Source organism: Haplochromis burtoni, unplaced genomic scaffold (assembly GCF_018398535.1).
Source record: "Haplochromis burtoni strain Fernald_Lab_line unplaced genomic scaffold, NCSU_Asbu1 Contig_9, whole genome shotgun sequence".
NCBI lineage: Eukaryota > Metazoa > Chordata > Actinopteri > Cichliformes > Cichlidae > Haplochromis > Haplochromis burtoni.
Genome location: NW_024582370.1, coordinates 3,582,975 through 3,598,688, shown reverse-complemented (window position 1 = coordinate 3,598,688; position 15,714 = coordinate 3,582,975). Strand labels below are relative to the sequence as shown.

General features: G+C 39.9%; 1 protein-coding gene across 1 annotated transcript; it reads right to left on the bottom strand.

The window, feature by feature from the left end:
* Window positions 1-329: 329 nt before the first annotated feature.
* mmp9 (matrix metallopeptidase 9) lies at window positions 330-4,736 on the bottom strand. The gene is made up of 13 exons (XM_005914873.2): window positions 4,389-4,736; window positions 3,994-4,232; window positions 3,748-3,896; window positions 3,516-3,644; window positions 3,253-3,426; window positions 2,970-3,143; window positions 2,694-2,867; window positions 2,454-2,609; window positions 2,178-2,364; window positions 1,941-2,071; window positions 1,706-1,856; window positions 1,498-1,601; window positions 330-1,362 (listed from the first exon to the last, which is right to left on the bottom strand). The coding sequence occupies exons 1-13, from the start codon at window positions 4,524-4,526 to the stop codon at window positions 1,244-1,246; spliced, it is 2,025 nt and encodes a 674-aa protein (XP_005914935.1). The 5' UTR covers window positions 4,527-4,736; the 3' UTR covers window positions 330-1,243.
* Between the last annotated feature and the right edge of the window lie 10,978 nt (window positions 4,737-15,714).

The window sequence follows — 15,714 nt, the reverse complement described above, 5'->3', positions numbered from 1 at the left end:
GGGGGGGCGTGTTTACTCAAGACGCTTCAACCAAGCATTACTTGAAGGGTGTCTACACTTATGCAATAAGCTCATTGTATTGTTTAGTTTTTAAACAAATATTTTTTCCTGTAACATATTTGTTTGTTTTTTAAAATTGAATTGTTTGGTTTATATGTCACATTAAAGGTAAGAAAGGTTTTGAAATGATTTATTGTGCTCTTATTTTTTCTGGCATTTTAACACAAGTGTGTACACTTTTCACTGTGTATGTTTTAGCTGTCTTGAATTGTCTTCAAAGCATTTCAGTGTGTTTTTAGTGAATGATTAATACTGCTCACAGGGTTAAATTGTTTTCACAGAAAGTTTATTGCATTGATAGGCAAGACTTTGATAGAAACATTTAGGGATACATCAACATATTAATATCGATTGATATCGGTCTCATTGACTTCCACTGGCCTATCACAAACAAGATGGCAATCACTGATACTAGTTCATGATATCTCTTGTATCGCATCAATTTTGATGGCTAAACAGATTAATATTCAAAGATAAAGTAATGAACTGTTATTTTTAACAATGGCAGTTCTTTGTTTTCTTTGCACAAAGGGTGAATAAATAATAAATCAAAACAAAAACATCGGCCATTGGCAAACTTCAAATTTTGATCATATCAGTATCAGTAAAGAAAATATTTGGTGCATCCCTACAAAATGTATTAAACCTCTTTAATAATTTATGTGTAGGAGACATACCTTGTCTTCCAGTGCAAGTAATTGGCTCTGAAGCCATTTTCAGAAAAACACACACAATAATCGTACAAAACAAATAAGTTTGAGACAAAAATAATATTAATGTTAGATATTGCTATAAATATCAAAATAATCTAATACTGTTAATAGTCTGAGCCTGTCAGACATGGTAATTATTTTGCAGCTCCGGGGTCTGAGCCAGAGCGCTGTTAAGAATAATTAAGTTTCTGTTATAGGCCACCATAACCATCAGTTCACAGACAATCAGACTGAGGGAAGGCAGTGCCAAACATTGCAATTTGCTCTAGTGTACTGGGACTTTGGCACATTTTTAGGCCGGCGCTACATGTTTTATAACCAGTATGACTGAAAGACAATTATTCACATCCCAGAAAGCACGTAAATCAGCACAGCAGGTGCTACACAAAAACACTGTCACATTCTGCCAGACAGCAGCTGGGAGAAATGGGTACCACCACATTACAACTCCCAGCTCAGTATGTGTGTATTCAGTAGCGGGTGTCTGATGAGCACTTGAGCAGGTCATATTTGACATAGCCAACACGGTCCACCTGCCTGCGGGAATTCATACGCCAGTAGAAGCGATCCCGGCAGAAGTAAGTGTGACCTATAAGGAAAATAATGAAGTTAATATAAATTAAAGCAAACACCCTAAAGTGCTCTACTGCTGTTTTTTCTGATGTTTTGGGGGGCTTTTCCCCCTTAAACTTAAGAGAAAATTTACATTTTGTAGTTTATTTACCTTGGTACTGGAATACATCATGAGCATCACTGGGGATACCACCAAAGACAACATCAGTAAACTTTGGATAGCCCTTGTCGATTGTCTGGGCCTTCACATCCAGCCTGTTTAGATCAAACACAACAAAGAGAGAAAATGTCATTAAAATGGCAAAAAAGTAGCAGTTTTCTCTTAAATTCAGGACTGTAAAGGCTGAGTTTTAACCTACCTCCAGAAGTTCTCCCCACTGAAGAGCAGCACTTTGCTTTTCCCCCTCTGCAGAGCTCCCTCCACTTTCTGAATGTTGTTGGGCAGGCCTAGTTTCTCAATGCTGCGGGGACCCAGAACATTCTGTCCTGTGTAAACCCAGAATTTGCTCCCTGTAAACAATAAAATGATCATTATTAGACTGTCAGCACTGTTGGCTAATACAGGCTGTTAAACATTGCATGAGGGTTCATTACCTGAGAAGAAGTACAATTTCTTGGTCAGACTGTCCTCAAAGGCAGAGTCGATGACAGCTGGAAGAGCAGGCCACTTGTTAGAAATAGAAAAGGGCCCTGCATTGCTGCTCCCGGACATCTTCCAGTAATGTCTATAAAATTGACACACAAAATTTAACATTTCATGTGCTTGGAAATCTTGTTTTTACTTGTTTGGAAAAGAAGAATGCAATAAAGTAGGATGAGTAAGCTGCTCACCCATCCTTGAAGAAATGTAGTTCTCCTTGAATCACAGTGATGGTGTCAAATGTGTCCTGCTTGCAGGCATCTTTGGTTGGATCCACAGGTACTGCAGTAGTGGTGGTGGTGGGTTCAGTGGGCTCAGTGGGCTCAGCGGTAGGGGGGTTGGGGTTAGGTGGGGTGGGCACAGGGCCAGTTCTACTTCCTGAAAAAATATATAGTTTCATGAGAGATATTGCTGCGAAGTTAGGGACATTAACACTTTAATGCCGCATGCTAAGAAGAAACGCTTACCATAGAGATACTGAATGCCGCTAATGTCATCGCTATGCAAGGAGAAGTCTTCAGCATAGCTGTACATGGGGTACATGAGAGCTTCTCTAATGTTGGAGTGATCCAGGCCAAGCGCATGTCCAAATTCGTGGGCAGCCACCAGGAACAGACTATAACCTGTGACAAATATATTAAATATTATTAATGACTGATGATTCATTTTAACCTCCTCTTTTTTTCTGCCTTGTGTTTGTTGCTCACCCTGGTCAGGACAGAAGCCCCATTTCTGGTCATCATCATAGCTGTCAGTGGTGCTGCACCACAGCTTGCCATCTCCTCGTCCCTCACTTGTGCATGAGTGATACTCCTTACCCAGGAACACAAAGGGGAAGTGGCAGGGATCTCCCTCAGAATTTCCACCAATTACAGCTATATCTGGATAAACAGAGACATAACAGCAGCAGTTAAACAAAAATAACACGGCACTGTGGCAGCACTGCACTGCATTTATGTGTTGTGGTTTATGTGTTCCCTCACCACGACTGGGACAGAATCCATATTTCTTATCCTGGTCAAAGTTGGCTGTGGTGGCACACCAGCGGTAACCATCACTGCGGCCCTCTGTGGTACAGCTGTCATACTCTTCCCCCAGAAAGGTGAAAGGGAAAACACATGGAGCTCCACCAGCATTTCCATCAAAAGTGTATAGAACTGTTAGGATGAAAAGAGAATAGAAGTCAGCATGTCACAAAAGCAAATCCGCTTATCTGGGTGACCTGTGACATGTGATTTGCCTTGGAGAATACAGTGTCAAGCTTACGTTCACTTGGGCAGAAGCCATATTTCTTGTCCTTGTCGTAGTCAGCTGTGGTGGAACACCATGGCAGATTGTCTGTGCGGCCCTGTGTGGTGCAGGTGGAGTAAGATTTGCCCTCAAAACTGAAGGGAAAGTGGCACGTGGCGCCATTCGCATTTCCAAAGTGAGTCTTCACAACTATATAGACAGAAGAGACCGGACATTTAATTACATTTAAAGTGAACACTAGGGGGAGACAAATGCCTGTTGCCGGTGTTTCTGATTACCTGCTCCTTTCCCCAAGGTCCAGAACTCATCATCGTCGAAGTGGGCGTCTCCCTGAATACCCTCACCAGGGGGGTAGGCATGGGCTAGAAGGCCATCCTTACCATCAAATGGGTAGGGGTCTCCGTGGTCTGAATAGAAATGTGCACTTCACATTAGTGTTTGGTTTTCTATGCAACTATGTTGCGTCAGCGCGCATAAAACAAATCAAACGACCATCGTAAAGCACATTACCCTTTTTGCCAAACGATATCATGATGTCAGCCGTGCCGTCATAGAGACGGGTAAAAGTCAGAGGGGTCACATCACTCCACACCTTAAACGCTCTGGCAAAAGCATCGTCAATGATAGCGCTATCCATGTCTGGGGAATAGTTAAGGATCCTGTGGAGGAGATAAAATAACATACACAGTCAGAACTTCGTTGCACAGTCCGCCCCTTACATAGTGAACTCAGTGACTTTTTTTTTTTTTTGCTCACCTATAAGTAACATCTTTGTGGTCCCACTTGAGGTCTCCTGCAAAGGTTTGATAGTTGGCCACATCAGGAACTCCGCAGCGAGGTTTTTTCATAGCATCCAGGGTTTCTTTATCCAGCACCCCAGTCTCCTCCAGCCCCAGCTGATTCTGCATCCTCTTCAGAGCCTTGGAGGTGGACACCATAGACTGGAAGCCACTGCGTTCCACAGTATTCATGTAGCCGAAGTTCTTTAGGTAATTCTGGAAGGAGAACACGACAAACCAACATTACTGTGTTACTGTTACAATCCTTCTGCAGAAATTAACTTTATCTGTATTTACACTGTCTTTCTGCATAGCTTGGTTAAATATCCCACTTATGCAATTTTGTCTGAATAAAATAGCCCTCATACTTACTTCTGCCAGCTCCGAATCAGTCATGTTTTTGGGAATGTCTCCTGGAAAGGTGACAAAGACGGACTTCAGGGGAAGGCTCCATCCGTTTTGTGTGCTTATGCCCAAAAGTAAACACACAAGTAAAGTACAGCATCTCATGGTGAGATCTACTGTAGGCTGGCGCAAAATATAACAAAAATATTTACTAAGAGTTTGCAGTCAGCAAGGACTCAGACCAAAAGAACCAAACTAAAAAAAAAAGCCAAAATGATTCTCCTCTGATGTTGGATTTTGCTGCAGCTTTGGCTCCCTTCTTCGTTTTGACTGGAGGCTCTTGCTGTAGTCTTGCTGTGATGTGCTGCTGGTTAAGGGTTAGGGATCCTTGTATTTATACATCAAAAAAACTCTTAGTCACCTGACCTTATTCCCCTCCCACACAAAAACCGCATCCCTCCTACATACATCTTGGCAAACTGCATTAGTTGAATGAACATGGGGACTTTCCAAATATCCACTTTTAGCTTTACATATAACAGCTAATGAGTGACTGACCTAATGTAGTTTTGGGTAGATTTGTCAGACTGGAAATGAGTGTTACTGAATGACTACCTGGCAATGGCTGATAAGACCAATTTTGGTAAACAGCAATGCTTGTTTTGTATTTTGATTAAAATAAATAAATAAATAATGTATGATGCAAGATACTCACAAAAATAATTAGGAAATGATGAAGTACTTTGAAAGTTTTATGTGTTTTCAGCCATTCAAAAAGCACCAAAAAAAAAAAAAACCACCATAAAAACCATTCAGGAAATAACAAAAGAGATTAACACCATTAAACAAAAAAATAAACAAAAGGTTAAATTTGAACAGTGAAGTTGTTGTTGTTTTTTTTAAATTTTGTATTTTTAAAGCATAACACACTCATCGTGTCATCATGGGACTCAGCTAGACACTTCTGTTATTTCTGCTCAAATTATTGATATAAAAAGATTTCTGCTTCCACTTTTTTCATAAATACAACTTGTTTCCTCTTTTTGTTAAGTTTTGAAACCAAAGGAAACATGAAACTAGGTCAAGCCAGACGCAGGATCGCATTGAAAACTTGGAAAGAAAATGTTGCTTTGTTAAGGCAGTAACCTAATGATTTCTTGTATTTGCTGCATTAAGCATTAGTATGTATCATCATAAATGGTAACAATGAAATCAGCACACACTCACATTTACTTCCTTTGCAGTTTACATGCTTTTTTGTGGTTCAGATTTTTGGGAACTAACTGCTTCATCATTGCCTGCCAACTACTGGTGCAACATCTTCAATTGCTTTATCCCCAGAATGACTCAATTCATTAGCAATTACTAACATGTCCTATTTGGCAAGAAGCACTGCGTCAAATGTTTTTCTATTTTTCCCATAAAGTTCTCATGCACGCATTGATTTCATAACAATTTGAGACATCACTGAAAAACACATAAACACAGATATGACTTAAGGAAAACTTGTTTTTTAATCTTTAATCTTTAGAGAATGCCAACTATGTGTACTGCTGTGTGAATGCTGAACCATGAAATGTTGATATTTTGGGAGATGTGAATATCAAGGTGGGAGAGGATGTGTCTCAGCTAGCATGCCATGACTCACTTGTTCTCACATGAATGGTCAAGACTACAGATATGGGGCTTTTTGTCAGTGAACACATCCTTTCTACTGTGCAAACATGTTTACTTAGTACCTTCACAGATGCAGGAAAATAAACAACTCGTTTTGCAGAGTCAAAATGTCTTGTGTAAAAAGCAGAGAGGGTATGTCTTGTCCAAGAACTTGAGAATAATGTTTTACTAAGTAAAGTGAATGACTATAAGATCAGTTGGCTGTAAATAGAACTAGACTGAGTTTTAAACTTGGAAATGCAAAGAACTGTATGCACATCCTCTGACCTAAAGCTGTTGGGTTACCTTTTTTGGTAAAGGAAATGGTGTGCATACAGTATTACTGAAGAGGAGGGTTGAAATTTTGGACCTGTGGTTTATTGAGGAAGATGTATTTCCGCATCTCTGAATTCATGGTTTCCTGGTGTGGGTGATGCTTCATACATTTTGACACATACATCCTTTGTTTGCCATTTGGTAATGTTTGTTGACGTACACTAGAAATGATGTTATCTTCTCACGAAGAACATATTTTTAATTCTATGTCTGCAATTCGCTTTGTTTTCCCTTGAACAGCAGCAGTAATGGTCCACATCTTTCACATATCTGTAAAACTTCCAGGCCATTTACCTGTGCCATTAAAGTCACATGAAAAAGAAAGTGCACACTTTTTGACTTCTAAGGTTAAGTATCACGAGAATCATTAGAATTATTAAATACAACGTCATGAGAAAAATGTATTAAACAAAAAGTTTTGGCTAAAATGCAGAAACAGTGTGTGGAAACTAAGTACTGCTTTCATAGGAATTAAGAAATAGCAGCCAACGAGGGAAGACATCAGCAAAAATCTTTGAGAAGTAACTGCTGCTGCTTATCAATGTGAGAAGAGTTTTAAGACAATTTCCCATTAATGTCCATCGTGTGAAAAGTGGAAAGCATTTAAGTCTTCCATACATCCCACCAAAATCAACCCAAGGTCAGACAGTGCAACACTCACATCTTACACCCTACAATATTTAGTTAGCATGTTAGATGTTTAAGTTCATGACAAACAAAAAGTATTCTAGAGTCAAATATGAGACCATCTGTCGGCCCACACGGGGTCATGCTACAGGACAATGGTCCCAATCACACCAGCTAATCTAAAACAGTGTGGCTGACAAAGAAAAGAATCAAGGTGTTGAAACGACCCACTCAATGTCTAGATTTCAACCTGACTAGAATGGTGTGGCAAGACCTTAAGAGAGCCACGCGTTACCAGATGTCCACAAATCTCAGTGAACTGAAGCAATGCTGGACAGAAAAAAGAGCCAAAATCCCCCCACAATGATGTGACAGACTGATAAATCCTATTACATCACTGAAAACAATCACTTCAAGCTGAAAAGTTGCTTTTGCTGCAAAGCTGGTTCTACAAGCTATTGAGTCACATGGTGCAGTTTCTGCATTTGTTGTGGTTATTGTTAAATAACTAATGATATGGCACAAGACAGTATGCCATTCATTATTGTTCATCTCAGTATTTAAATAATTTTAGCACCTGCACAGAACCAATTTTTATATTATGTCCTGATATGTAAAACCTTAGAACTGAAAGAGGATGTACTCTGTTTTTAATGTGTATATTTTACATTGCTGTGTAAAGAGTTCATACTTTAACATATTTTAACAGAATAGCAATAAGTAAATAAATAAATATACTGCCACTTATATTTGGCGATATGGCTCTTTTTTTGGACGCACATCCCTACCTTCCAAGTACATGAAAAAAAGGGAGGACTCCAGTACAGTATTAAAACAGATATATTAAGTTAGTCACAAAGGAGATGGGGGCTGGGTTTCAAAGTGGCTTGCAGGTGGCCAGCAACTGTAGGCACATTATATGGAACATTTGCAAGTTGAATGTGTAGAAATTTATCAGTTGAGCCATTAGCCATTAGCTTATGTGTGCTGGCAGTTGATCTACCGGGACTGTATCGGAGCTTGAATTCTTTGGCCTTCTTGAACTAACGTTATGCTCAATTTGATTTAAGAAGAATGAAAAATGTCAGTGTTCCAAATTTTATGACATTTGTTGCCTTTACTGACTCCTACTAACAAACCTAAACCATTTTATTGCAAATGAACTGAAAAATTCACCGTCTAAAATGTCTCATCTTGCCAGCTACATTGTAGCACACTGCATGCCCTGATATTCTGCTATATCTTTGGGTTCACTGATTTTGTTTAGTGCAGAATAAAGCAGTTCTATTCAGCCTCAAAGCAACAGCTGACATAAATCTCTCTTTAATGTAATGCCCTTTCCTCCCTTTTTTCTTCATTTAACATGATCTAACGGTTATTTCTGCTTATTTGTAGCTCCGGAAAGGATTCCCAGATCTCGTTTCAAAACATCTGCCTCTGATTTCACATGGCGTCAAAGGTTTAATGAACATGGCTCCATGCATTTTAACAAATGCCACATTTCATTTGGTTTCACCACTGTGCTCCCAAAAAGACGTCTGGCCGAAAACCTTGAAAAATACACATTTTTGCATGGCATCATTCCAAAATTCGCCCTCATTCACAGCTCAGTCTGTTGGCACACACCATGTGACCATATGAGGTGGCCGACTGCGTCAGCAGTGAACTGGATAATATCAGAGTGGAGTTGCTAGACCCTCACAGCTAAAGTGGCTTGGATTTTTTGGATTAGGTTTACTGTGCAAATGACTAACTTATGTAATACCAAAAAAGTCATCATTTGTGGCCTCTGTGTATTTTCCCTGGGGTTGCTAAAAAACACACACACATGCAGATACTATAAAAACACCATTTTATAGCCAAGAAATGTTTTGAACGGTGGCAGCAGAACTGTGTGAGTGTTTCACCAAAGTGTAATTCATACCCTCATTTTTTTCAGCCAGCCTGGATTCAATGTTTGCAGTTTTGCAACTTTGCCCTTAATTGTTAACATGCCCTGTTTACTTTAAAACTGCCTTGTTAAAGCAAATTGTTTATGTCTTATGGTATGTTACTAGCAGGCAGTTCACTTCCTGTCTGCGACAGTTGATGTGGTTCCTTGGCTAGCTTCGTTTTTCAGCTGTGTTGTATTTTATGACGACTGGCTTGCTGACATTGTGGTGGGATTCAGAGATTGTGCAACAATCAGGAGCATTACTTGGTTTGATGTGGAGGAAATGTAACCCCGTCACCACGTCCAGGTACTTTACGCAGCCTGTGCTGAGTCTGCTGAGTCTTGCAGCTATTCTGGGAATGGTTTTGTTTTTACGCATGTTTATTTTGGTTTTCCAAGACAGGCTCTGTATTTCTTTCTTTTAATTTTGATCGCTCCATGTTCTTCAGTTCATTACTACAGTAGCAGTGAAACTAAAACAGTTTTTACCCGTATGTCTCATGTATTGTCTCTGAATATCTGTAGCACTTCATAATTTGTCCAGATACTATGCGTGCTTGTGGGTGAAACTGTCACACTAAGATCATTGTAGCACAGCACACATAACAAATGACACAACCAAAACAAAAACTCATGAAAACAAGTCAATGCCAGGGGCGGAAACCATGTTGTGCCCTCCAATCCCTCAAGGGTCACTCATATAACAGCTTGTCTATAATGAGTCATAAGTCAGCGTGAAACACTTGACAGAAATATTTCCATGAACAGACTTTACACAGTTGTCATAAAGTTGAAAAGAGTCATATGAATACGAGTGTAGGAGCACAAGAGGCTGGAAGTTTGACTCATGTCTCCCTGGATCAGTAGACAGGAGTAATTATTCTACTTCGTCAATGATAATCAGAATGCAGGCCATTAGTTTGGGAATATTTCTTGTTTATTGGCACAATATTTTTCCATATCATGCTTTATTGTACAAATCTAATAAAATGTTGGGATGTTAGGAGATGGGAAAAATGGATACAAAAATGGATACAATTAAAATATACTTATTACTATCGTCAACATCAGGGATTTTATATGCTAAAAAAAACAATAATAGTGATGCTGACAATCCGAACAGTAGCAATTCATCCTTTATCATGTTTACTCTAAAACACGCAACACAAAACACTGAAGGTCTTCTTCTTCAACTACTCCTTCTTTAACTTCTCCAAACCGTATCTATGGTTGAGTTAATCCTGAATCTTTCTTCAGAATTCTGATGATGACAGAAGATGATGGCTACACTCAGCCAAGACATGTGGAAATAAGTTTTGAAACACGGTGCAGTGCAAACCTGATCAATGCAGTTCAAATTTGCCATGTTCATGGTCCAATTATTGTGTTATTTCCCTGGCACAGAGTCCATAATGACTGCTACAGTCATAGCCTTCCTCTGCGTCTCAGGTACTCTACAGGATTGGGACACACTGGCACTGATTAATGAAACAGGATGTGACAGAGAAATCTCAGACCAACATGAGTACATGTAAACTGGTGTTTTGTAAATACTTGCAGAATCAGCTCAAGTCTTTGAGAACATGTAGCTTTGTTCAACTATCATGAAAGAAGTCACGAAGAGAGATGTATACTTTTACTTCATGTTTTTTTTTGTAGATTAAAACATGAAATGGGGAGTCATAAAAGGAGAAAAGGGCCACAGCAGGAAGTGAACTGGGTATGTTGTGGTAGACATTCACGCCTTAACCCCTAGGCCACCATACGACCCCGGGGAGATATCGTTTTAAATAATGCTACAGGCAATTTGTGTGAAGTACTGTCATTATATAATATCACTAAAAAGCAACAGAGGGGTTTGGCTGAGAGCCACTTGTGGGGGCAGACAGTGTCTGCTGCCACCGCAGAACAAGTTAAGGCAGGCGGAGTAATGTTGACTTTAAGGACAGCCATCTTTCACCACCACCACCATTAAAAGCTAATTACTCCCAGTCATAAGCAGTGGCCTTTTATGGGCGGGTGCCAACCAAAGCACAGCCACAAGGAGTGACACCATGGGCTATGGTGGGAGCTCTGATTGCCCTAAATATTATTTTGGATTGTTTAACTGCATATGGAGCAACGCCTTCGTAACTCTTATAAAGAGTTGTTTTTTTCAAATCTGCCACAAGGAACAGGGAAGGAAAAACAGTTAACCGTTACACTCCCAGAATGCAAAGCTGAGCACGGCAAAGTCTATTCAGCAGGTTTTTAAAAACCACAATCTCAGAAAAATGGGAAAAGAGTCGGGAATTTCCCTGTCCTCATTAAAAAAAAAGTCCTGAGAAAAAAGCAGCTGATAGCAGGTGGGAAGTGAGTCAGACAGCAGTTCAACTGCCTCTGCACATTTTACTTTAGACTTGTCGAGGCAGGCAATTATCCCTCCCTCTGATGTGTGTTTGCTGGTGTTTGCGCTTACTGTTACCATACGTGGGGCTGCAGGGGTTTGAACTCACACAGAGTAAGATAAATGCAGCATTTTCCTTCGGGGTAAAAACCTAGATTTGCACACAATATGTGTCATTTTCCGGCACTGCAGTAAACAAGTCGAACCCTGCCTGGTTGTGGTTATACATCTGCTCATGACTCTTCCTGTGTCACTGAAGTGGACAGCGCTGCATTCAGCGTAACATTCTACCGTCACGAACTTGTTTAAAGTTGCCTGAGAAGTGGAGCAACAAAAAACACATTGTCTCTTTACAATGGGGACAGAATTTTAGGTCTAGTGACGGTGTGTGGGTGAGCTTCTGTGGATGTGGGAAGATTTTCTGGAACATACTGTAGGATCAAGGTCAGATAGTCAAGAACTTCAAACAGCTGGCTCGGGCTCAGAAACCAAAGGAAAACAAAAATCTTGTTTGTGATCAAAAAGAGAGATGATATCCTGCCTTAAAATTGTGCAAAATCTTGATTTAGCTTTTTTTTTGCTGAATTGTACAAAGAACATTGCCAAGTTAAACAACGCATGTTCTTTCATAGCTAAGAAATCTACATCATATAAGCAGCACAGTTTACCATGTCATTATGTGTAGCAGTGCTGTGTTTTCTTTTCCCTGTGCCCCCCCCTCCCACCCTTTTTTATAATTAGTTCCTGTAATGGAGCCAAGCAGGTCTTTGGAGCTGTCATCAAAACTATTTTAGATTTAAAAAACCCACTGATCTGTCCTCCAGAACTTGCAGGAGATGCTTAATGAGGAAGCCGGAAGTCAGCCAAATCAGTAGCAGCTTCTCTTGGCACCACCACATTTTAATAAACTTAGTACTAAGTCCATCTTCACCAGTAGGTGGCACTCTGTCATAAGGGCAGTCAGTGAAGACAAAGGACAGCACTCTGGTATAGGGAATTAGTGTCAGAAAGAAAATGCACCACTAAGCTTTAACAGCCAAACTGTCCATTGATCTCTTATTTACCCAGAGAAGTGAACTGCGGAGCTAACAAAGCAGACAATCATCATTTCCTCAACCTGCTCCATAAATATATCATTTTAAATCAATCCAGTGGATGATTTAGTGCATCTTCTCTTTAGTCTGGGTTCACACAGCAGGCAATGCCCTCCCCACATTTTACAGCCTGCTTCAAGGCTGCGTTGTCAACATCCTGGTGCAGAGATTAGCTTTATCTTCTTTTGTTAAAAAAAAAAAAACATAACAAAAGGAGATAAAATATTGATGCTGTTCTAATTTTGTAGGCCTTTTTTGGTGAATAATTGATTTTTACTGGAAAGTAGCCTGTTTAACTGCATCGATTTCCTTGCACCGATTTATAGAAGTAGTTTCATTAATGCTCTGAGATTGCCCTGGTTTTCTGTTAAAACACCTTTATGTTTATTTTGCAGCTAAACGGGATTTCACTTAATCACTGTGCTGTAATTGCTCTGTGACATACTGCCAGTAATATGCTGCATATCATTACATCTTAATAGGCAATGTTCGGCTGATACTGAATGCAAATTTTCCATCTGCTGCAAATTTTCATCCACACATTTTGTTTTTTTGGTGGGTTTTTTTTCATCTGCTCATTTATGTTCATTGATGTGAATGTAGCCTCTCATTAGCTGCAGTGCCAACCAGGAATTGATGTTCCCAAACTGCTGCATCACAACGCAGAGGAGTCTGACACAGATGTTCTTGCAGCGGAGGCGGTATTGGTGGCCTTGTTTTTATGACTGATTGCTTCTCTGTGAAGTCGCACATGCATAACAAAGTCAACAATAGGCACTAGCATCATTCTGTGCTTTACTGTATAACACATAGTAAAGTGCTGGCATGACTTTACAGAACTGTTTTGTTGGTGTTATCCTCATTTCATTTTCAGGGTCTGTTTCAGCTGCTCCCTGAGACAGATGTTGCTATCATGTATAAGTGTTTTGGTGAGGTGATGTGTTTCTTGTTGTGCAGCAGCACTGGGGGCAAAAGACACTTGCTTATTTATGATGCCTGATGAGATCCCAGGTAGATCAAACCTCTCCTCCATTTTTAATGAAAATGTTTCTTACAGGAGCGAATACGCAATCACTTCATCCTCTTTTGCTGGAGTTTAAGGGAGAAGTGGAATAGCCATGTTGGTTAGAGGTTCAGCTCAATTTATTGACTGAAAGCACAGCTGGAACAGACCACCCAGAAGGAATATTGATCCACATACAGTATTGTGCAAAAGTCTTGAGCCACACCTTGTATTTTTCTAAGACAATGGGAAATAGGTTCAGCATTTTGCAAACATGAACAAAAATACAGAATAAAAGACAAAACCAGAGTTTGTGCACTTCTAACCAGCTTGAAAGTCAATATTTGGAATCACCACCTTTATTCTTCTACACAGCCTGAACTCTCTTAGACAAGCTCTTTCTGTTCAATTCAATTTTATTTATGTAGTGTCAAATCAAACAGTTGCTTCACTTTTTAAGGCAAAGACCTTACAATAGTATATAATGTAACGTATCTTTGAGGAATAGTTTTCCAGGCTTCCTTAAGGATATCCAAACTCACGTTTGGCTGTTAGCTTCCTTTAGGTTGGGTGGGGAGCTAATGGCCTCGAGGGCCGGTGTCCTGCAGGTTTTAGATCTCACCCTTGGTCAACACACCTGAATCAAATGATCAGTTAATTACCGGGCTTCTGTAGAACTTCAATACATGTTGAAGAGGTAATTTAGTCATTTAAATCAGCTGTGTTGGATCAAGGACACATCTAAAACCTGCAGGATACCGGCCCTCGAGGCCTGGAGTAGGACACCTGTGCTTTAGGTGATCCCACTCTGCTTCAATAATGTTCAAGTCTGGGGAGGCCAATCCACAACTGATAGTGAAACACTGTCTTTTCTGTCCAAGTATCCTTTTACTGTATGACAGTGTGGCTTTAGTACTTTTCTGCGTTCACAATTCAATCAGTTTTGACAAGATCAACAGCCACATTGGCAGAAATGCTGCTCCAAACTGTGACAGTGTCATGTGAAGTGATGTGGCAGGCAGGTTTCGAACAGAAGTTGAAAAGAAACAAACCTTTATTCTGGCTGAACTAAACTAGTCAACTGTGATCCAGACAAAATAAAAACCAGGGGATATACTTATTGGAGGAAACAGGAACAAGAAGCAGGGAAACACACAGCAAAGTAGAATGAGGGACAGCATGAAAGACTACCAAAATAAGACAGAACACAAAATAAAATAACAGAACACGGGAACAGAAATGCAGATTTGACACAAAGACAGAAAGGGAAACACACAGAGACAAGACAGACTTCATACAGTGATGCTAGGAAGGAAACACAGGGACAAGTCTAGGACAGACTGAACACAAAAAGGTGACACAAACCAAGGAACAGAACAAAACTCAGACGATTACCAACAGGGAGAAATAATATATTTACAGTCAAGAAGTCGGTAGTGAGCAAAAAAACCCTATAAAATATATTCAAGGGTCCTTAATCATCAGAAACGTTTAAGCAAGGCAACTAATGTGTAATGATGGCTGTTTAAACACGTTCCCAAGATTATTTTAATTTTGATTAAAATAAAATATTTCCCTTTGCTGTTACTGCTGCTTACTGCAACTTCTGCATGTGCGCCCTTTTCATGCTTCGGTGTCTATTACACATTTTGCCGTGATATTGGGTTGGATAGTTCTAGACATTCACTGTTCTATCTCTCTCTGAACTCGTCCATGCATACTGATGGTCATTTGAACCAAAATCAAAGTTGGATTAATCACTCCCTAAGACCAGTTTCCACTGATTTTATGGATATGACTTTCAGATAGTGTTCTTCTGCTGCAGATAGTTCTTTAGAGTTTTTCCACCACTTGTTCACTTACCTTTTTTTTTAGGACACATCACCATACAGCATCAGCATTTTTTTTTATGCTTGAGCGATTCATAGTAGGTCAGTGTTAAGTGACTTAACAAATAAAAAAAAATAAAAAAAATTTCCCTGAAATTGTCAGACTGGGCTGGAAATGAGTGAATACACAGCCAATGTCCAAACAAATACTGGGAGAGACCTTGAGAAAGCCTGGAGAACTATTGCTCAAGAGCAAATAGTTCTCCAGGCTTTCTGTTTGCAAAAGAGTGTTTTTAAGAAAGTCTGCCTCCTAGGGCCAGTGGTGACTCAGAGCTGGCCATCTACCAATCTGAATGCTGGTAGATCACTTCCTGGCTCCTCCAGTCCACGTGTATTCTTGGGCAAGATGCTGAACCCCCAGTTGCTCTTGATGCATTCATCAGTGTGTGTGTGTGTGTGTGTGTGTGTGTGTGTGTGTGTGTGTGTGTG

Coding starts and splice junctions, on each gene's coding strand:
- mmp9 (XM_005914873.2), bottom strand. CDS start 4,526: ATGAGATGCTGTACTTTACTTGTGTGTTTACTTTTGGGCATAAGCACA. Junction 2,610..2,693: donor GGGCTTCTGTCCTGACCAGG/GTGAGCAACAAA, acceptor TATTTGTCACAG/GTTATAGTCTGTTCCTGGTG. Junction 1,363..1,497: donor TGATGTATTCCAGTACCAAG/GTAAATAAACTA, acceptor TTTTCCTTATAG/GTCACACTTACTTCTGCCGG.